We start from the raw sequence: 23,461 nt of genomic DNA, 5'->3' as shown, positions 1-23,461 counted from the left end.
CTGGACAGCTCTCCTTGTCACTGCATGTAGTGCGAACCTGCAGCCCTGCCACAAACTACTACTGCCATGTGCCACGTGTTAGGAAACTCTTCCTTAAAACAAGTTAAGTCAGCCGGCCTGGACAGGGTGCAGGTAGCTCTCCCCCAAGGAATGCTTGGAATATCCAGCATGGTGGTTAAAGTGACCCTGTCCTCAGGGGCTTTCAGTGGTAGCTTGCAGGGGAAGAAAGCCTGGTGGGGCACGTCTCTGGGACCTCTTGCTTTCCAGGTTGATCCTAGTCTGACCCCTGCTTTTTCAGCCCCCTCTCTACTGAGAGCTGGGGCCTGCCCACGGTCATTCCTGCTCTTTGCATCCGGCAGAGGGGGTCACTCGAGTGCCTCCCATCACTCATTGCTTTCAAGGGCTGATGGCTCTGCTTGCACAAAGGGGCTTGTTAGCTCCAAGGCATTATTCTGATAACATGGAACTGCAGCTGCTGGGCAGCGCCCGAGATGCGCTCCCCCAAAGCAAAAGCGAGTTCCCTGCCCTGAAGAGCTTACGGTCTGGGTGTGCATAGCGTGGTGAAAGAGGGGAGCTGGCCTTGCCAGCAGGTTTCATGGGTCTCCAGAAGTTGTTGGAGGAGCTGGCAGGGGACGGGGTTGGTGGCGTACAGCCTGGTGGCTGCTTCTGTTCCTAGCATAGGTGGTGGCATGAAGACAGGGATGGGGGCACAAGCCCCGTAGCGAGGAGAGCAGCTCGGTTGGAGATGCTGGCGGAAGGGAAGCAAAGATGTAGGCAGGAGCATGGCTGTGACCGGGAGAGGTCTGAGGGGTATGTAGATGCTGGGTGGGAGGCAGAGGTTCAAAAGGAGCGTTACGTGACCAGGGTGGGCGTTCTGGGCAGCCTGGAGCGGGTGGGGGCAGTTGGAATAATCAAGATGCAGAATTCACAACCCAGATAAAGATGTGACCGTGCCCACTTCGATGCTCCCTTGGGATCAAAGGGCCACACGAGAAAAAGAGAAGCTGCCCATCAAGGGCTCCCAGGTGCCAGGTTTGGCAGGGATCGTTCCCTCCTGGCTACCAGCCAATGCAGCATCTGCCTGGGCAAGCCTGGGCCCACCAGGGAGCAGCCGGATTTCTGCCCCATCCCTTCCTCGCCCTGGGGCCATCTGCACGCTCCGGAGTCCCTGCTACAACCACCCGGGGGGAGTCTCTTCCCTCCCTCGCCGGACTCCATCTTTGAGCGGTTCTGCCCTACTTCGGCAGCCAGGCTCGCTTCCCTGCCGAGCCCCGCCAGCAGCCGCTGCCCTGCGCGCGGATTCTCGGCGAAGCGGGGGCGGGCGCTGCCCTGCCCTGCCCCGCCCGGGCGGGGGTGGACAGGGGCGCGGAGCTGCCAGCTGCCCTGGCCCGGGGCCGGGCTCCTTCGCGCCCTGGGCTGCGCTTGTGTGTTCTGGAGCAGGTGTAAACGCGGGTCCCTTGCGCCGGGAGGCGGAGCAGATGGCGAAGGCTTCTCCCGACGAGCGCGGGGCCCCCGCGGAGGCCAAGCCCTGAGGCCCCTGGGGGGGAAGGAGGCGGGTCCCGGCTCGGCCCCGGGCCATTGTGGCAGCGGCACCCGCCGCCGCCTCCCCGCGCCCCGCCGCCTTTTGTGATGCGGAGACGGGCGGGGGGCGGGGGGGGCGATGACCAGCCCCGTTTCCACGTCACGGTGCGAGTGAGACAAAACAGGAGCAAAGCTCGGGCTCGCCGGCACTGAGCTCCCTCCCCTCGCGCCTCCGCGCCCGGCTCCGAGCCGCCCCGAGGCCGGGAGCGCAGGGCGGCCGGGCAGGGGCCGGGGCTGGGGCCGGGCGCTGCGCCCCCTGCCCTGGGCTCGGCACTTCAGCACCGCGGAGAGCGCCCCGCGGCCGGCCCCGGGCATGGCCGGCGCGCAGCAGGGCGAGAAGCAGCTTTTCGAGAAGTTCTGGAGAGGCACCTTCAAAGCCGTGGCCACGCCGAGACCCGAGAGCGTCATCGTCGCCAGCATCACCGCCCGCAAGCCGCCGCCGAGGTGAGGCTCCGGCCGGGGGGAGAGGCTCCGGGCTGGGCTCCGGCCGGCGGGGAGAGGCTCCGGGCTGGGCTCCGGCCGGCGGGGAGAGGCTCCGGGCTGGGCTCCGGCCGGCGGGGAGAGGCTCCGGGCTGGGCTCCGGCCGGGGGAGAGGCTCCGGGCTGGGCTCCGGCCGGCGGGGAGAGGCTCTGCCGCCCTGGGTCAGAGCGAGCGGAGCCAGCCCGTGGCGCTCGCTGGGGCTTGGCTGGAGTGGGGGAGCCAGCGTCCGGCAGGGCAGGGGGGGTAGGTTGGGGGTTATCTCCCTGGGAAACTTTGCCTAGACTCCGCCTTGGTACTAGGGTGACCAGACAGCAAGTGTGAAAAATCGAGGCGGGGGTGGGGGGTAATAGGAGCCTATATAAGAAAGACCCAAATATCAGGACTGTCCCTATAAAATCAGGACATCTGGTCACCCTAGCTGGTACCGGCACGGAGGGGGGCGAGCAGCCGGGGGCATGTGAGTGCTTTGGTTTCCTAGCTCGGCTCCGGTCTCTGGGGCAGCCAGGGATGGAAACTCATCTAATATCTCCTCTTGCTGCTGCCATCCGGAGGGGGAAGGCAGGGGAGCGCTTGGTGCCAGGCTGAGGTCTGGGTCTGGGTCACTGTCCGCCCCAGTGGAGTTGGCTAGTTGCCGCACGGGGAACCAGACTCGCTGGGGTGGAGGTGGAAGAGTCAGGTGCGCCGCTAGTCCGTTGTTGTGGCGGGCTTTGAATGAAAGGAAACGGGAGAAATAAGACCAAGGACCTGCCCTGGAGGAAGGAAGGTCGGTGGCGAGGGAAGACTGAGCAGGTGGGAGGATTTAGCACTTGCTTACAGGGGACACGGTCAAAGTTGGATCATTTCAAAATTAACCCTGAGCAAAGCGATTCCTGTAATGAGCCCTGTCCTGCTATTTCATCCCAGCCCCAGCAAGTCCTTCGCTCTGCTAGAAGGGAAACAGCTCAGGTGAACTCCTGCTCCAAGCTCCTAAAAGAGGCAGGGATCCCCCAAAGAGCTAGTGTTTCCAGAGGAGCTCCCGCTGGCTGAATGCTGCAAGGACTGGTGGACGTTCAACCAGCAAGCTCTCCTTGGGGTCTGCGCATCCTTCATGGTCAGGCCCAGTCCAGGCAAACAAGCACAACTGTTCACAGAAATGTGCACAGAAGGCTTAAGCATCACAAATGTTCCTGCAAATCTGTATTCCCCTGGATAGTAGCCCAGAGCCTTCACCTTGTGCTTTTGGGAGTCATCCAATCATTGTGCTTTAATAATACCATGTGACTCCACTGACCAGTACCACCAGTAAATAGTCTGAAGCAGTGGTCCTGGTGAATGCTGGAATATATTTGCATAGCCCATTGGTGGGGGCGGGGGGACCTCCAAGTCTTGAAAATCCAAGTCTGGTTCCTGATAACTTGCAAACAGGAAACTAATTCCCAGTGGCTCTCGATTTTTCCAGACAACTGTACCCCTTTCAGGAGGCTGTTTTGTCTCCCGTACCCCCAAGTTACACTTCACTTAAAAACTACTTGCTTTAAAATCAGATATAAAATACAGAAATGTCACAGCACACTAGTACTGAAAAATCACTGACTTTCTCATTTATGCCATATAACTATAATATAAATCAGTTGGAATACAAGTGTTGCACTTACATTTCAGTGCATAGTATATAGAGCAGTATAAACTAGTCATTGTCTGTATGAAATTTTAGTTTGTACTGACTTCGCTACTGCTTTTTTCTGTAGCCTGCTGTAAAACTAGGCAAATATCTAGATGAGTTGATGTATCCCCTGGAAGACCTCTGCATACCCCCAGGATATGTGTACCCCTGGTTGAGAACCACTGCTGTACACCACCCCCTGCAAACCAGTTCACTTAACTCTAATTCTGAGTTTATGCTTAAGTGTCCCTGTAAATTTTGTGATCAGCAACTTAGTGGTTTGTGGCAGGTTTTGTTTTCAGGATGACTAGTAACAAGAATAGGCAGGTGCATAAATATCCTGGAAATACCCAAATCTGCGAAGCTGGCATTGTCATGACCTGCTACATCCTGGGGCTAAAACTTAAAGGAGGCAGGTTGTGCTGCCTGCAATGATTCAGTATCTTATCCGCCTTTCATTCCTTAAAGAACATGAGATAATGACATCTGATTGTGGTATTTTATTTAGTAATTATGGAACACACTGGTCTACAGCTGTCTAACAGAGAGACCAATATTTTACTTGACGTCTGTGTCTTTCCCCTTTATTGTTGGGGAGGGTTGAGGTGTCTATGAAGGTTGAAACAGAGAGATGATGGCTGTTGATGCCTATTCCAATCTCTTGTGCTTTTGAACTGATATTTGTGTTTAAACAAATAATTGTGTAGGTGTCTATCTGTAATTCCTCAGAGGATTTCTCATAAAAAAAATCAATCACAATCAAAATGCAGGGACAGCAGGATAAAAGGACTGAATAAAATAACGTTAAGAGCCATGAAAAGTGAAAATGTTTCTTTGCTTTGAACTAGGAGTATAGTATAGTGTTTTAAGGTCAGAGTTTCTCATTTTCTTGGGCTGCTGCCATTAATTTCATCCTTTGATGACTGAGGAATACTGTGAGTTGCGTGCAGTTCTTAACAGAAGAAAATGATTGGATTGTATATTATCCTGGAAACTTACAGCACAGAGCATACTCCAGAGCCTCTCCCTTTATTGTTGTGCCAGCAGCTATGCCGTCTGTCCTATAAGCATTTTTAAAACCTTCAGTTGGATTTTCTTTTTTTAACCTCTTCCCACCTTTACATTCTAGAAGTCAAATCCTCATTTGATACAAATCATTGTGATTCCATTGAAGTTAACAGATCTGTGCTGGTTTACATCTGCTAAAGATTTGGCTTTAGATATTTTAAAAGGAGTTCCATAGCCCTCCTATTTCAAATCTTTTTAGCACGCTGAGAACCCCGGCTCTCTTTTTTTGCCCCCCAGAACCCCATATCCATTCTGGAAAATAATTGTGCTTTAGAGCCAGCTATAGCAACATCTCTCTAGAGCCAGCACCCCTAGAATCTGTAGAAATCCTCTTAGAACCTCCCGAATTCCCACGGATCCAACCGGCATTGTTGTCATTCTAACTCTAGACCCTGGAACCCGTAGAATGATTGCCTGCTTAGCACCCCCATCCCTGAACTTATCACCAAGTCAGTAAAAATGCAGATGAACATTTTTTCTCCTCGTAAACTCCGGAGAGGACCTAGGAAGATTCCAATTTAGGTTTAGATCTGCTCCCCTTTCATTCACAGCAACTAACTGGTTCACTGAGAACAGGTGGACTCGGATGAAATGGGAGTCTAAATACAGACATTTTCATGTGTTAAGTGGTAATGCAGCATTATTGCAGCTGGGCTCCTATAAAATGCTGTGTCTTATTGGTTGCATTCACAAAGAATCAGTTACTTTGTATCTTCCAAATAGAGCCCATGCAGGAAGACAAGATGGGGCCTGATTCTCACTGCCCCATGCCTTGTGTAATCATACCTATACCAAGTGGGGGCAAGTTGCTATCCAATCAGAGTGGCAGGGTTTTGCACAGGTGTAGATGCTGGCATAGGGCAGCAGAGAAGCTGACCCAGGCTCCAGCCTTGTGTGCCAGCTGCTGTCCTCTTTCCAGAGTTTTGCTGATGTGCTGAAAACCAACACTTGGGATTGGCCTTGCATGCCTGGCCATGCACAGTACTGGCTACTGTCCTAGGTGCCCTTGGGCAGGTTAGAAGGGTACAGAGGGGCACCCAGCAGTCTATGCCCAGAAGGAATTCTAGTGCCGTCAGCCAGTGTTCTCCTGCAGGTTCCTGGGCAGCGCACCCTGGCCCCCTTGAAGGAGGAACAGCATAGTCTCCATTTTTCACCTGCTGGTAGGAGGTGGGGGAGAGGTGGAGCCATTGCCATTACCCTCCCCCACCTCCTTTCAGACAAGTAACCCTCAAAGGAGGGTGCAAGCAGGGTCTCCATAGGGATTCTGGGCAGCCCATGTGCAAAACAGAACCCTCTCCACCCTAACCCTTTCCCTCCCCCACGGCACCCAGGCTACCAGGATCCATTAGGGTTTGAACAGTGCCAGTCAGTCCAGTGTGGGAGCGGGGCTGCCAGCTGCACAGATCAGTCACTGATTAGTTGCCATGGGGGCTGCACCCCTACTTGCTCTCCAGCACATCCACAGGGATACCTCTGGGGCACAGCAGATAAACCCAAGCCCCTTGCATAGATGCTAACTACACAACAACGTTTACAGGCAAAAAAAAAAATCTGTCAGTCTCTTAGCATAGCAATAGATTTTCCATGTACGCTTGGCTGATTTCTTGCAGCTCCCGTTGCCTCCAAGTGGTGTTTTTGGAGCTCAGCACCTCTGGAAAAATCTGGCCTGAATAGTCCAGAAAGGTTTGTTTAAAGTGTTTTTATTCCTCAGTCAGATGCTTGTACAGTAATGTAAGGAGGCCCCAGTGGTTTATTCCAGCTGAGAAAACAAGCATTCATATACCAATTTGCTTCCTAAATTTCAAAGACCCAGATTACAAGGTGGTAGCTCTCAGTTAATTACAAACGCACACTGGTAAAACGCATCCAGTGGCTTTCTCTTCCTTGTGTTGTAGGTCCTGACCCTCTAGCTTCTCTGTCACTTGTAAGGGAAGAAGAAGAAGTAGTAGTTTAAATGCATCGGGCAGAATTATGATCTCTAAAAAGTGAGTCACGGCTCTTCTATAGATAGAACATGAGAACGGCTTTCTACCCGTTTGGTTCAACCAAGGATTGCGACTTCAAACCAAAATAGCGGTTAGTAATTCAAAGCAATGTTTGTGCTGCACATATTCAGAAGGGTTCTTCTGACAGCCTGTGGGCCATCACAAGCGCTGTATAGTGGATGGCTCTGAGAAGAAACTGATGCAGTTTTGTGTCAGAATTGGTTTCTTATTTTCTTCTTAAACATGAATTTAACAGGGAAATTTTTGTTGCCATTTTCTTGATTTTTGTGGGGCAGGTTCATGTTATCTCTAAGGACACTAACAGTGGGCACTTCTACAAGACTTTGCATCCGAAGATCTTAAAAGGTTAAGCATTGAATCCTTGAAGCATATTATTAGCCCTTTTTTCCAGAAGGAGAAACTGAGGCAGACAGCTGAAATGCCTTGTCCAAGGTGTGTCAGCACATCAGTGATAAAGCTGGGATTAGAAACCAAGATTAACATTGCAGCACCTCTGAGTGGGATTATTATTTTTTTTAATAATCAATTTACAAGGAACCTCTGTTTCCCCATGAGGTGAAGTGACTTTCCCAAGGTCACACAGTTAGTCAGTGGCAGAGACTGGAAAGCGTGTGCAATTTTTCTGACCCCCAGTCATGTGCTTCAGGCACTAGATGGTGCTTCCTCTCTGGTGTCAGAATTGTCAGAAATAATCAGAGCACTTTGTTGAGGCACCATTCCAGGACAGGAAGGTAAATGCTTCCACTCAAGCTTTACACATTGGTATTCATGGCATCATGTACCATCTGAATTTTTTTAATGAAATAAGCATGCAAGTAGATCACTTGATTTTCTCTGACCCACCTCCCCGGCATGTTGTAGGATGGGTTGGGGGCGGGGGGCTGACCCACAAGTGCAAAGAACACAGTTACCAATTCAAGGGAGTAATTAGTATGTCTCTGCTGAAGTGTTGCCCTTTTACTTTGCCGCCATAATGGGATATTACTATGCGCAGAAAAGAGTCTCTTCTATCACACACCAGATCAAAGCTAATGACAAGCCCGTTTGGCTAAATACGGCTCGTGCTGGAGGCCTCGAGAGGGAGATGCTGGGACAGGACCACTTCCTGATGCTAACACCACAGGGCAGAGGGCCTAGTCTTGCGAGATGTCAGGCACCCTCACTTCCCACCACAATCACTGGGGTTGAGGGCATTTGGCCCTAAAACACTTGTATGTTATATCTGTGGGGCTAGATCTTCACCCGGTGGCAATCAGCAAAGCCATTGAAGTCAAAGGAGCTATGCCGGTTTACCACAGCTGACACGGCTCCTGATGCTGTGACATATCAAGTGCTGGATTTCAAGAGTCTGCAGGAATATTTCTCCTGGGGCAGATTCTGCTCACAGCCACACCAGTGTGAATCCACTGGGCTCGATTCGCAGCTGTTCCTCTAGCTTTACAGGGAGGTGGCTCAACTGAAATCAGCAAAGTTCCTTCGGTAGAAAACAGGATGATCACAGGTATGAGTCATCCAAAGGGCTTCAATAGTTGCTCTAGATTTACACCAGTGTAACCAAGCACAGAATTTGGCCCACAGTGTCTAATTGGTAAGACAAACTCCCCCAGAGAATAAAACAGTTCAAGCTAAGTGCAGTGACAATTTAATTCATGAGCAGGGTGTCGTGCTCTCTAATATTAGGGCTGTTTGCACTTCACCAAATCTGCATTTCTCTCGGTCCTTCAGCTTCAGGAATGGGGGAGGGAAGGGGAAAGCTATTTCCATTCCCCTCTTGGTGCAGGGGGAAGCGCCTCCCCGCAAGTCAGGATGTTAGACAGTCTGCTGCTCTCTGAACTGCCTCCCCAGACTGTCCTGCTTTTTGCCGCCTGTGTTGTATATCTACATTAATGCAGACTTTCAACTGGCGGTGTCAGAAGACCAGCTGCAGGAGCATGTTTTGTTATGGACAAGCGTGAAATTTACAATCTCTCTGATTGTGATCAATCAGATTAGGAAATTGAAAAAGACACTGCTTAGACTTCCAAATAAGAACAGCAAATCTAGTTTCCACAGAAAGCATTCAGAGTATCTTCTGTCTTCATGCATGAGAGAAACCACAATTTCTACCCCCCGCCCCAAGCACCAGGCTGTATTACTTGCACATAGCTACCAGAGCTGTGTCTAAACGCTACGCTTTCTCTTGAATTTCACCGAAGAGCCTTGCTTTTTAAATATGTCACAATCGAAGATGAAATAAAACACAGAATTAAGATGTCATAGAAACAAAGCAAGCCCAAGTAACAGGAACAATACCAGGCTTCCAAAATGGTGATTAAGTAATTCATATTGATGAGGGACTATTCACAACAAATATTCAGATACTATGGACTAAACGTTTCCTGGGTGCTTGATTTGCCAAAGCTGTATTTCTAGTTTGACGGCTATGTGGAGAAATGCAGGATGTGATAATTTTCAGGCTTCATTAAAAGTTAGCAAATGCAAGTGTTCTTTCATTTTACAAGACAATAAACACTCCAGTGGGAGGGAGGGAACCATCTGTGCTTAGGTGTAGAAGGCTTTTAATGTAACAGGAAAAATGGTCTGATAAACTCCACTTTTGGTGCTTTGCACACAAGCCAATTCTGCTGCTAACCCCATGGAGCAGGGTCTCTGAGCTGGCTCTCTGTTAGCAGCATTCTTGCTGAGAGGGTTCAACATCTCCATGCAAAGGCAGAATTGTGCTCCTCTTGTCTTCCCACAGCATATGTTGCAGAAGAGCAATACCCTGCACAGGAAATGTGATACTCCCTGTGGTCGGTCCGTCCGTCCGCACGGAAACGCCCTGCCACAGGTGTTAGGTTCCTATTGTTCCCAGTAACAAATGTCAGTTACTCCGTCCAACAAAGCTGCCCTCTGCTTCTCTAGCTGGGGCTCTGGTTCTGTTCCTGCAGGCGAGGCACTTTGCCCCCCACAAAACCAAATCTTGCCCTCACTCAGATCCATCAGGGGATGGCCTTGTGGTTAAGGTGCTGGACTAGACTCGGGAGATTGTGAGGCAGTTCCCTGCTCTGCCCCAGACTCAGTGTAACCATGGGCAGGGTCGCTTAATCTGTCTGTGCCTCAGTTCCCCAGCTGTCAAGTGTAGAAACATACCTTTCCCTCCCCCATTTGTCTTGTTTGTTTAGATGGTAAACTCTTCAGGGCCGGGGCAGTCTCTCACTGTGTCAGTACAACCCATAGCACCAGGGTGCCTCAGTCTCAGCTACCGGGATATAACTAGTGAAGTTACACTCAGGAGTTCTGTGAAGTCAGTAGGTTCCATGGGTATCAATGAGGGCAGCATTTGTTTAACACTCTCTCTTTAGAAGGCAGGTGAGAGCTACTCACAAGGGAAAGAAGAGCACACGTCCCTGGCTGCAGAATGGGAGTCTCATAAGTATTTTACACCGATGTTTTTTTTAATGTGAGCAAAACATCCTATTTCTAGGTCTCTGCTGTGAGCCCTGAGGATTCATCTTGCTAGTGATCCAAGAGATCATAAATCTAAAACGTTTGCCAGCATTAAGCAGGCTTTCTCTATGAACTCTGCCTGTCCTATGAACAGCATCCCCAGTGCTCTACAGCAAGAATGGAGTGGAAGGATCATGGTTACATTACTGTCACCCTGCGATGCTGACAGGGTTATCTAGGGTTTCATGCGCTTCCTAACTTATTCATTAGATCTATACGGGTCAGCTATATGCGTCTGCTCTCCATCCTAGAAGGAAAGTTGCTCTAAGGTTTCAGATATTTCCTCTTAGAAACATCTCTGCAGGCAGATCTCTGTTCTCAGGTATGTTTTTTTTCCAAATGTTTTGTCTGTGATTTGATAAAGCGCAGTGGATTAGCTTTTTTTTCCTCAGCATATTCATGGCCAACTGAAGGGAGCATCTTTAGCCTTATCTAGGAGAGGGGGGCAGAAATGGAGCCAGCAGCAGAGAGGAGCCTAGCTAGCCAAATTAAGAAATTAAGTTGACCTGTTTGGATTTCTGTTTAGTCACACACTTGACAGCTGCTCAGCTGTCCCTTTTACAGAATTTAACCCTGTAATTGGTTTCTTAGGCTTTCCAGTGGTAGATACAATTGCATCCTCTATAGCATAGCGCTAATCAGAAACTCTTGTCTGACTTCTGCATGAATTGGGAGAAATCCCGTTCTCCCAGCCGGTGTCACTCCCCTGTGCACCAATGGGACGGAGTGAAGAGGGCGGCCTATAACGTGGCTGCTCTGTGCAGTTCCTGCATCTTGCACAGCTAGAGAAACCTGAGACTGCCTTGAACATAAACCAGCTGCGACAGCTACATAAACTAGCCCCCAGTCAGCATGGTGTAGAAGTGCCCTGATGAGCCGCTCCGACCAAGAGCGGAAACGGAATCTGCTCTTTCAACTTAGCCGGAACAGTTTGCGGCGCTGTCTGGGCTTCAGGGAGAAGTTTGTGAGGAGCCAGGGAGCTGGCCAGCCAGTGAGGCCACTGGCCTGGAATACGGGGCTATGTCTACACAGCCTCCCAGCCCAGGCCCGTAGACTTGGGCTGCGTAGACAACTCCTGGAAACGGCAGCTCAGGCTCTGCGCGCGCCCCAGCCCGAGCTACCACGTCACAGCGCTGTCTGCGCAGCTAGTTCTAGAGCGCTAGCATGAGCCCCCAGTCTGCCGGCCCTCGCTAGGAGGCTCGTGGTTGTGGGCTGTGTAGCCGGACCTCGGGAGATCTGGGTTCAAGTCCCTGCTTTGTCATTCCAGCTGATGCTGAATCAGGCCAACCTTTGTGAGACCCTGGGCAACCCACCATCCAGGCCTGTGCCCTGGCCACCAGGCTATAAGCGTCTGTCTTTCTCTAGTGTCGAATTAAACCACATTTCAAAACCTTGACAGTTGCCCTGAAACAGAATTGTCCTTCCCCAGACAGCACCAGTCCCGACCCACCCCTCTCAGTAACCAGCCCCTCTGCCTCCACTCTGGCAGCAAGGAAGGTTTGTGGTAGTGGAGCCCCTACGTGGACCATAAAGGCGGTGTAATGCCAAGCCAGTCCTGTACCATTCTCAGCTTAGCTGGACCCAAAGATCAAGCCCTTTGGGGTCTGAAATCCACTCAAGCTATAGGGGGTTGGGAGCACGTTCTCTAGTAAAAACCCCTGCGTCATCCTGGAACAAAAGAAGAAATTAACTCCCTCTCCCATCTCACTTCCCCCTCACCACCACCTGAGCCCCTGGCACTGCTGTGGGATGAATTTAGAGACCTCCCTGGAGTTCAAGCTGGAATGGCTTGACCGTTGGTGAGGGTCACTTGCACTCAGTTGTGAAGCGGGCTGGAGCCCCTCTGGGATGCAGGGAGAAGTGCTTTCTTAAGTAAATGGATTATTGATCAGCTTGTAGCGGTAAAGAACAAATAAGACAATCAGGAAAAGGGACTTTTCCAATTAACCTTTCCTGAAATTTGTCCGAGCCGTGCAGTGCTGAGACCTGCATGAAAAGGGAGCAAACAGCTCCAAAGTAGGCCTGCATTGGAAATCTTAGCACATGCCTACACCGCAATCCAAGGTGTGACTGCAGCCCCGGTAGATGTGCCTGTTTTGATCTTGCTAGCTCGAATAATAGCAGCAGTGAAGTCGTGGCAGCATGGACTGACTGACCCTGGCTATGTACAGGAGCTGCCAGCTGTGCTGCTCTGGCTTCGCTGCCGTTGGTATCTGTGCTAGCGACATCAAAGCTAGCCAGGGTATGCGAGCATGTGCTGCAATCACACCTCTGACTGCAGTGTAGACATGTCCTAAGAGCCCACCAACCTCAGGTGGGTCTGAGGTTTACTGGCCTTTGTGGTCCACTTACTCTTATTGTTAAAAATGCAGGGAAACCTGCCCCCTCATTCAGCTGCCCCAGATCCCCCCTCCTGATGGAAAGGGAACTGGGTCCCGCATGTGAGGTCAAGAGGGGGGTCAGGAGGATAAGCTGAGATGGAAAAACTCATCCCTTGAACTGCAAACCCCCACTGGGATGTCCTGGGCTCGGAAATGGCCTTGAGCGTTTCTCTTTTCCTTGGGCCCCCCGCAGGAGAATGCAAACCCAGGCACCGAGCTGGGGGAGGGACACGTTCTCCATGGGAAAGCAAAGACCGGCTACCTCAGCTCTATTCCTGATGCCCAGCCTAGCCTGCCCAGTGGCTAGGGAAAGCATGGGATGTAGGGAATGCCCAGCCTGTGGAACTAGCTACAGGAGAGGGACGAAAGCTTGGGAGTTTTCCCCAGATCGTCCCATTGCTAAGGATCGGGGTGGTACCCAACATATGCACCCTTATGGAGCAAGACAGGGATGCCACCCACAGCTCATGCTCTCTGAGGCTGTACCAGTGGCTCAGAGCAAGCTGCTCGGTGCTCCTGTGACATTGCACCAGCTGGGAGGTCCCCCGCCCCCAAGCAGTGTACTCAGAAGGGGAGGGGCAGGGAACTCTTGCACCCAGGGGAGGTTTCCTGAGCATGGAGGGAGATTCCCAACCAGCCCAAAGCAGGGCTCACTGGACATACAGAAGGTTCTTCATGTGATCTAGGGGAGGGAAGATAGCTGACCTCCCCTGTTCATGCAGAAATGGGGAGAACTGTACGTGGGGGGTCCCCACCACATGCAGATCTCAGGGGAACATTTCCCCACCCAGATTGGGTTTTGTGTTTAAATTGAATCACTCTAGGAGGTGGAAAATGGGTTTAGATGGCAGGAAATGAAGATTCCTGAACTGAAACCTTTGACATGGTCCAAGCCATCTGCAGACCCTTAGCCTCCGGGCCGATGACTCATCCCTTGGAACAAAAGCAGGAGGAAAGTGCCTCCTGGCAAAAACCTGGGGACCAGTGAGTTCCATAGTTTGGTATTTTTTAGGCCAGAAGGGACCATTCTATCATCTAGCCTGACCTCCTGTGTAACGCAGCTGTTTGGGATTCCAGTTGTTTCTCTTAGCAATGTCACTGAGCTGGCAGTGGTGGTTCCCTCTGCCTCAGAAACGTAACCCCTTCTGCCCCACTGTTCTGGACTGGGCAACAATTATTTAGATTTTTAGGTCTTATTCGCCTTGCGCAAAAAATGAAAGGCAGCCACATGTGAAAAGGCTAATCTCCCAAAGACTTATGGTGACACGAGGAAAACTGAGCAGTAAAAGCACTAAAGCGGTGAGCAGGAACCTCTCCTTCCTTAGTGCTCTGTTCCTCTGCAAAGCAACTCCTGCCCCAGCAGCATGGCATGCCACATAGCTCGGGTCTCTGATTCCATGGACAATCTGCAGAGCTTACACACGAAAAGATGGTTTTTCTCCTTTTGTAATGAGGCTCAGGGTCGTGCAGAGCCTCTGCCTGTTCACACAACAGCAGCCAGGAAATTCCTGCGGGACACATGGTCAAATTAGGCCTGTTGTTTCTGCGATGTAGCTGAGTGGGTTAGCCCAGGTGTTGCTGTGAGCAGAAGTTGGGTTGCCCGGGTGTATCTGATGGCCTGGTTTGCTTGCTGGTGGAAAGACAAACGCTTGACTCCGAGCCCAGGCTGAGTAGGAGGAACTGGCTGTGAGATACGTCTTTCACTTATAAACTGAGCTGATTTGATCTGGAATCAGCCAGGCGTGATAAACACAGGACTCCATCAAAGCCAGTTTTGACAGGGTTAGTGCAACAGTAAGATCTGCTCCCCGGTACTGCAATTAGGGGCCGCACAGTGCCTGTGGGTGCACAGCTGCATCTCCCATTGATGTAAATGGCAGTGTTTGCATATAGCTGACTTCAACAAGACAGGACGTTGTTTGACTCTTCTCATTCTGCTTCAGCAGCACTAATTCTACAGTCCTGGCACAGCGGGGGCCCAATCTCAGCAGGAGTTCCCAGGTGTTACGGCAATACAGATAAACGATAAGCCAGGAGAGCCACCATTTGCCCCATGGCAAACTCTGCAGCTTGGAAGATCAATGAGCAGCAGGCTGGAGCTGTCCAAAACTGGGTGTTCTCCTCTTTGCTGCATCCTACCTAATGAGATGCTAAAAGAACTTCCCAACATCCATTCCTTTCCAGGTAGGCTGCAGCCCGCCAAACAGCAGCCATCAGTAAATAGACAGTGCTTATTGCAGCCACATAAATTACACAGTGCCTGCCCTCCAGCACTAATTTAGTTGCACTCAGCAGCGTCGAGTTAATTTCCTGTATAAAAAGTTAAGCTTTTTTTTTTCTCTTTGCGCTGAGATGGAAAAAAAAAGTTTATTTAATGTTTGGAAATATATTTTGCAATTACAGCTGGATTATTCATGTGTCGCGCTCTTCTGTTTGTAATTGTGTTTTGGTTTTGTTTTTTTTAAATGAACAATGGCAAATGGAGCACGCTCTTGGGCGTCCCTGGATAATGGAATTACATTACTGTCAGCGCTTGCCTTTAAAACGGCAACACGTGGGAGAGTTCCTATTTTCTGCGCCAGTTCCGACCCACCTATTGGCTGCTAAGGCTGAGATGGGTTCACCCCCGGCTTCCCCTTCCCTAGTTTTGTCATGTCGAGCGATTTATTTTATTTATTTAAGCAAGGCTTGTCTGGCTTTGCTTCTCTGGTTGGTAGGTGATCTAATATCCATGACATGTTAAATGGCCCAATGCATTAATTAGGTATTAACCTGCCTGCATGAAAGCAGTTTCTTCGCAGGCAGGGATATTGAGAAGAGATTTAGTCAATGTTTTTATCGATCCAGGAGGGCCCTTTTATTACTGCTCTTCATGCGTGATGAGTAAATCAAGCGCCACCTACAGGTAGCCTGGGGCTTTGCTACCTGCGGCACTTTCTGCCCCACTTATCTGCTGGGTGGTCGTGCTTGCCTAACGTTGTGTTCCAACAGGATCTGTGTCAGTAGCAAGGGATTGCACTGGGAACAAGCAAAGCAGGGATGAGGTGACTCACATTTTTGCTGATCTCCACCCTGGTAAAGGGACGCCCCCATTTTCCCTTGGATCAGAAGCATCTTTCTGGAGAAGACAGGGTGGCACCTGGAGCTTTTTATGTGTGCCTGGGTGAAACTCCCCTGGGCAAGGCCGGTGCAGCACTTAGACCCTGAAATTACAGTTTCAGGGGCTCACAGGCCTAGTGCTGGTCTTCTAAACCCCCGGAGATTTAAAGGCATTGGATTCAATGCCAGGAGCCTGCTGTTCCTTGGCATCTGGATTAACTTTTTCCTCCCTCCTGCTTCCCTGTAGAATCTGACCATAGAGATGGGGAAGGCTGGCAATTAGGACATTATCTGGTCATTGCCGTTCCAGGGTTGCCCCTTGAGTGGAGCTGAGAAAGGAATTCATCACCAGCTAACAGCCTGGATGAATTTCACTGCTATTAATGCCCTTCGCTCTAACCACAAGGCCACATTCCCTTTCACTGGTTTGTCCCAGGATGCACCTGCCATGTGTGATAATCGGGACCCTGAACCCTGCTTCCCCAGAATCCATGAAACCCCCTGGCTGCTTTCAAAGGCTGTGGCAGGGCAGGATTCCATCTTCTAAAAGCGGATCCTCTTGACTGATCATTTCCCAGCCCCATTTACCATCTCCTGTGCAGTAGCTGGCTAGAATAACACTGGGATTCTGGTGCTCCTCTCAGATAGCACCATGGGCTGCCTGCTGCCTGCTAGGGATGGAGACTTGATCTGTTATTACTGTTACTACAGTTCGACCTTTCCTTCCCCTACCAGATTGACAAGCAGCGAGGAGCCTAGCCAAGGGTTTTATGCTTTGCTTCCAGTTTTATGAATTAAAGATCCTTTTAACAAAAAAAAGTGAGAGATGGAAAAGGAGGAGAAACGCAACTTCCATTTACCTCTTCTCCTTACAATACTTTGCCTCTAACACACACAAAAAGATAAACCATCTTACATAAAGTGTGAACCAGGCTGAAATCCATGCCCTTCCTTTCAAGTAGGGGTTCCCTAGGCCTAAAGAACTTTGTTTTGCATCGCGGCCAAAAAGTCCTTTTGTATTTCTCAGCCTCCCTGCAGATCCATGTGTTTGTAAATTTAATGTAACTCTTCACACTGCTTTTCTCTTTCAACTCTGCTCTGTTTTCAGTCTATTGGTCCTGTTATTAGTCAGTAGTGCTTGGTAGTGAGGTTGACAGCTCCTGCAATTTTTATCATGAGTCTTGTGGTACCCTGCATTCTCTTAAAGCCCCAGCTCCTGGAGTCCAGTGATTGCAAGATAATCTTGGCTTTACAGGTGTTCAAGCAAAAAGCTTCTAGTCTTCATGGTTGCAGAGAAAAGCTTGAAAATTCAAAGCCAGCGCATTCTGAATCCAGACACCAGAAGGCAAAAGAAATTAACATAAAATATATTTTAATAGTTTCATGATTTTTGGAGAGGCCCTAACCCATGAGTTTTTGAACATGTGGGGTTGGCAATATGTTGGTAGTGCCTAGAAGCCCCAGCCAATGCTGTACAAATATAGTAAGACGGCACTATAAATAGGCTGGCTCCCATTGGCGCGCCCCCTTCTTGTTTGGCATCATTTGTCACATGACATGTTACATCTCCAATGGATTTACTCACAGGATGATGGAGCTTTTACATGATAAGCTTCTCAGGACTTGATCCACACTTCTTATGTCTTGCATAATGAGAGTGCTGCTATATGAATTAATGATCAGTTAGCAATTATTGGTGTGACAGGTGCCCAGTCCCTGCTAAGATACATTTTTGGGATCATTTCATTAGCAATAACACTAGTTGTTTATTTTTGGTATGTTCAATATGCCCCAGTTCTCAACCTGGGCATTGGGAATTGATTTCAGGAGGGCACGCTCACCCTCTTTCAGGGGATCTTCCCACATCTTGCCACAAAGAAACTTTTCTGTTGTAGCATAGGGTCCTCAAAAGGCTGAAACAGCTGTGGTAGAGGGCACATTTAACGGGCTAGTTACTGCATATTAAATAAGCATCAGGGTCATTGGAAGACAGGTTGGCAGTTGCATGTGCTGTACTGAGGGACAGGAACTCCTGAGCTCTAACATGGTCTCCTTCCACAGGATGGGGCAAGTTAGATGGGGCCAGATCCAGCAGCAGTTACATACACACGGGAATATGATAGGGAAATGGAGGCAGAAAATTTAAAGGCCTAAATCCTACTATCTATAAAATGGGGACAGAACCTATTTAATGGCATCGGCACCCCAACAGAAGACTTAATTTTTAAGGGAATGAGGTCTTACTAGATCAAATGATATCACACCAGTATTTACTGGATCTGAACTAGTACAGACACTAATATAGCAGCTAAATTGAGGATAAAGTTGGCTAGGGGGACTCAGAATTCCTACTCTGTTATTTCACATGGTACCATCAACATCACATGCAGTGCTGCCAACCCAAAGCGTTGAAAAATAAAGTCATTCCCCATGAAAATCATGAGATTGGCTTAAAATCATGATTTTTTTCTTTAAATTGGGGTCTTTTCATTGCCTCCTGGTTTCTGAGCACTCGGGTCACGTGTTGAAGCTTTATTCTGCAGCCATGGGGAGGCTACAGATTTGAAGTGGAAATTCTCATGCAATCATTGGCTCCAGGGGCTGAGCCTTCAAGACCAACACCAGATAGCGTGAGTTGGCAGCTCTGTGCTCACTTAAGATCTGTATTCCTGCTCTTGTTGATTTCAGTGGGAGCAGGATTGAGGTCTTCTAGCCATCACTACTGCACAACAAATAACACAGCCATTCAGTGCTAAACCCCAGCAAATGCATTGCTAACAATCAGTTGCTGTATAGTTACCATCCAAGGAGAGTCTGATTCAGGGCAGCTCTGTTGGACGGGCAGAACATGCAGTGTCCAAAGCAGCAGGAGAGTAGGGACAGCAAAATGGTTTAACTGCGAGTGTGCAGCTGAGCACAAGTGAGCAGGAGAGCCTGTTTCCCAGCTCCCCCAAAGCAGCGGCCTGGCCTGATGAAATATACATGAAGTCCTTCGCTGAGACTGTTGAGAAACTGCGGCTAGTAAATCTACTGCTAATAGGTTTTTAAATAAAAGGCAGTTAAGGTCTGTGCAGTTTGCAGCCTGGATTTCTGCAAATGGGAGGAAGGAAATAATAGGGAAGGGGAGAAAGACAGAAAGGTGGGAGGTGGCCAGTGCCACTTAGGAGACAGTGAGATAAATGCATCCTTGCTAGAAATCCACTGACTTCTTTGGCGTTGCCCCGGAGATAAATTTGGCCCATTAAGATTGTCCTTATGAGAGGCTTAGTGTATTTATCAGCTTTGATAGCAGTGGAAGAGGTAAGGACATGACTTATAAGGCCTGTCTTCTTTAGTCCATTCCACCAGCTGCACAAGAGCAGACTGGAAGCTTCCCCAGGTGAAATGGAAGTGAACTGATGGCGAGGTGCATCCCTTCCATTAGCGACCAAACAGCTTTGCAGCACTGTCTTCCCCAGCCCTGGCCTTCCAGCACATAGTAAATGCGTCTGAGATGGAAGCCCAGGCTGAGCCGATGAATCAGCCACAGATTCAAAGGGGAGAGATGCCAGGAAGGGCAGAATATAAAACACTTCCAGCTCCAGAAAATCGCACCTATAGCAGTGGTTCTCAAATTTGGGCCGCCGCTTGGAAGCGGTGTGGGCCGAGGGACGTGCTGGACGCCCTTCCTAGCCCCCATTGGCCTGGAGCAGCGAACCACAGCCAGTGGGAGCCGCGATTGGCCGAACCTGCAGACACGGCAGGTAAACAAACCTGCCCAGCCCGCCAGGGACTTTCCCTGAACAAGCGGCAGAACAACTTTGAGAACCACTGACCTATAGGGACTTGGCCAGATTCTCTGCCCTGCACCTTGTGGAGTCATTTGCACTTTGTCCAGGTATATGTAGAATCCCAGTGCTTGCTGTCGGGCAGTCATTTACACTAGTGCAAAGCCAAGGGACCGTGATGGGGCGTCAGGTCCATTTGTTCTGCCCGTTGGCTCCCCTTCCTCTTTATCCCACTTCTTTCGGCATCACCCAAAAGTCTTCTCCAGAGGAGACTGTAACTCAGGCCACCCCACAGCCCTGGTGGATCCGGAGTGAAAAGCCTGTGATTGTGCAATAAGGCTACATGAAAAGGGATCACCCGAGTCCTCTCCCAAAGCAGGGCCTTGTCTGCCCAGCGCGTACTGCACCGTAGGAGCCAGATAATCCGACGTGAATGAACGTGATGTGGCACTCAGCGTGAGACGTGCCGGTGGGAGAGTGTAAGGAGCAGTGCTCGTGCTGGAACGGAATCATGTAAACACCTCTTTCCTGCCTCCTCCCAGTGTGAGCGCAATGCTGGTCTTAGCCCAGCTCTCTGGGGACTTCCTGCAGGGGCTTTCGAAACAAGCGCGGGACTTTCAAACCTTCAGGAAAGAAACTCTCCATTTGTTCATCCCTCTGCACTTTGGGAATGTTCAGAGGCATCTTCCTGGATTCGGCGCGTTGCTAGGTGGCTCAGTCTAGTACACAGCTCAACGGCAGGGCGGGCTCCAGGGACTGAAGACAAGTTTTCTAGTGGGGGTGCGGAGTGTGGAAACCATGTATTGGGTGGTGGTTCCTATTTCAAACTGAGCGGGGCGGGCGGCAGCACCTATGTGAAGAGGTGAGTGAACTGCGCTGGAAGAACTTTTAATTCCCGGGCACGTTCAGCCTTTGAAAGGGAAAGACACCTAGCGGGGGCTAGAGCCAGGCATTTCAGCGTGTATCACACGGTTCTCGCCGCATCCTGCAGCCCCCTCTGCCATTCCAAGCCTGGGACACCACACAGGGCTGGCCTGCTGCTGTTCTATAGCTGCCCGGCTGCAAGGACCGAGCCTCTGCCTGTCTCCCATCACATGAAGTAGTGGGTAGAGCAGGGAGTCATGAGAACAGGAGTTCTCCTCACAGCTCTGTCACTGACCTGCTGTGACCTTGGGCAACTCACATCACTGTTCCATGCCTCAGTTTCCCCTCCCACCCTTTAGCTATCTAGTCTGTTTGAAGGGTAAGTGCCTAGCAGAGCGGGGCCCTGATCTCAGCTGCAGCCCCGAGGCACTACTGTAAGGTAACAGTAACCAAGTCAAAACTCTACTGGGGGCAGGGCTGAGACCAAGGAATTTATTTTCACTTTGCTAAACCAGATTTGCACCAAGTGCCTAGAGTGCATTAAATCCATGCTGCCATTTATCCCTTGACAGTGCGAGTCAAACTCAAACGCCCAAATTCTCTCCTCCTTTTGTTGAATTTTTAGTTATTCTCTTTCACGGGTGACTTACTGCATTTGCTTGTGTCTCACCCGTGTTGGCTTGTTAAACTTTTATTTACCCAAGTCACCGCAGAGCCATGCGAGTGTAACTAACAGAGTAATTAGCAATTTAAAAAAACCCACCCTTGACAGCCCTCTGAGAGCTGGGGTGGGTTCTGCACCCCTGCTAACTGGCTGCTTGAAACCAGCCTGGATTTGGTTTGCCTGTTGTATTTTTCACTATGGCAGATTTAATTAGCAGCTTGTAGGCCGAGTGGTGAAGCTGGCTGAGGTGAATAGAGTCCTCCTCCCCTGTTTACATCAGGGCTAAGTCTGGCCCCAAGTCGTGCTGAGAGAGATGGATTTGAATATGAACTGAATTGAAAAAATAAGGATCTTTTCCTGCACTGTGGGTCTTGGGGAATGGATGTCACTTGAAAAACACACTGCTTGTGTGGGGGTGTGATATGTATTGTCTTTTGTACTACACCAGTAGCTTAAGGCTCCTGTGTTAGGTGCTGCACACATGTGTAGTGGGGCAGATCCTGCCCCCAAGAGCTTGTAACCTGAACAGCTAAGACAGGCAAAGGAGGGAGTAGCATCCCTATTTCACAGGTGGGGAATGGAGGGCTTATCTCCATGGACATTTAGCTCAGGGTAACTTAAATCTCCCTTGGGCTAGTTTGCTGTGGATTGTTGATCTGTGTGGACCCTGCTGATGCACACTAACAGTTAAGTAGTTTGCGTTGATCTAGTCCTTTTTTAAATGTGACTAGGTTGAAGCATGCCAAGTGCCAGTTTGTGTGCAGCAGCAGGGTGCACATGGACAGCTGGTCCACAGCAAGCGGGTGCGCTGGACACTCATGGCCCAGTTTGCCACAGTCCGACTGTTTGTGCAGACAGATCCTAAGGCACGGAGCTGAAGCAACTTGTCCAGGGTCCCACAGGGAGCATGGGGGAGCTGGGAACTGAACGTGGTTCTGCTGATTGCACTCTTCTGCCTTAACCACAAGCTCATCCTTGCTCCCGCATCACCAGAATGCCTCTTAGCTGGGTCCAAAAATGCTCTCTGGGCTTCACTTGTAGTTGGGAAGTGAACAGTGACCAGCTCTGGAGCTGGCGTGGCTAGAAAGCAAGGATCTCACTTGCAGCTGGCTCAGTCCCTCACAGTATGAAGAACCACTGCTGGGCTTGTGTCCACCTGGCCTAAACTCCGTGCCCAGCTCCCGAGAGCAGGATCTGAGTGGATTTCTAATTACGCCCACCTGCCGGACATTCTGCACGTGTCCCCTGGCTGCATTCATATCTCGCTAGAACAGACAGTGAAATGCAACACGCCAACAGACAGAAACCACCACCTTGAGGCAGCCCCTTGGTAAATGAGCCGTTACCAGCAGGTCCCAGAAATGGGTGAGGGACCCCATCCCCTGAGCCTCCCTCTTCCTCTCAGAGCCAGTGGCCAGGATGGCAGATGGCCTTTAAGTGGGTCACACCAGGCTAGCTTGGGGGAAATTTGCATTTTAACTCTTAATCCTCTGGTGGATAGTGTGGGTCGGGGGTGGATGTGATTGCTTTACCCTTTAGCAGGGACAGATTAAAAGAGGTTTGAGCTGCTTGGTTTGCAGCCGCCTGAGATCTCGGGAATGTATGTCAGCCCTGGCTCGGGGCTGCTGCTCTGCACTGAAGGGGGAGTGACTGAATTGCTAGTTCTGTTGCAAACCAACTTGTGGGGGGAGGATTCGAGTCCTCCTGCTCCCTGAAACCACAGCATGGGAGCAGAGTTGATGCTGGTACATGCAGCGGAGCCTGGAGGAGCAGGCTAATCTGCACCATGTAGGAAAAACCTGACTGTAGTGTGGGCCTACACCCCAAGCCTCCTTGCAACACAGACCCTTCCCGGCCCTGTATAGCCACCACGCTTTCCCCTTATTAGGCATTGTGGTGACTGGTCTTCCCGTCTGCCTTGGTTGGCATGATCCAGCCAGTAAAACCCACCTGTCCCTGGGGGACCCCAGTAATGGGGTGCTGTGTATGGGCTTCAGTGCAGCTTTCAGTGGGACTCAAGGGAGTGTTACCAGCATGTGTGCGCACCGTGCATTCATGAAAAGGTTTCACTTCCCGGCAGGGACGGCGGCAGGATGAGAGAGCCTGTCCCACTTCCTGTATTGGCTGTTGAGCGTGGTCTGGCCATCCCTATGCCAGCAGCTAAACTAGCCTGAGGCCCGGCTGGTGGGAACCGTTTGCCTCCAGCACTCAGACGAGGCTCGGTGTCTAGTGAAGTGCAGCCTTGGGTACCAGGGCTTAGGGGGTGTATGCTGCAGCGGGAGGTGTGATCACAGCACGGGTATGGGGGCCTCGCATCAGCCCTGTTGGAATCCAACCTTCTCGGTCTTCCACGTGCTCCCTAGAGACATGGGGCTTTGCAACCGTGGAACCAAAACTAGCCCCACATTTAAAACAACTAG

The 23,461-nt window shown here is 50.4% G+C and overlaps 1 protein-coding gene across 1 annotated transcript in view; it reads left to right on the top strand.

Annotated features, from left to right (window-relative positions):
* Positions 1–1,827: 1,827 nt before the first annotated feature.
* SRRM4 (serine/arginine repetitive matrix 4) overlaps positions 1,828–23,461 on the top strand; it is a 145,564-nt gene continuing 123,930 nt past the window's right edge. Inside the window, exon 1 of the mRNA XM_044990404.1 lies at positions 1,828–2,025. Coding sequence (XP_044846339.1) covers positions 1,895–2,025 — 131 coding nt within the window. The 5' untranslated portion in view covers positions 1,828–1,894. The remainder of the gene's footprint in view (positions 2,026–23,461) is intronic.

This window comes from Mauremys mutica, chromosome 16 (genome assembly GCF_020497125.1).
Source record: "Mauremys mutica isolate MM-2020 ecotype Southern chromosome 16, ASM2049712v1, whole genome shotgun sequence".
Lineage (NCBI taxonomy): Eukaryota > Metazoa > Chordata > Testudines > Geoemydidae > Mauremys > Mauremys mutica.
The sequence above is the reverse complement of the archived record's forward strand: the minus strand, read 5'-3'. Positions and strand labels throughout refer to the sequence as shown.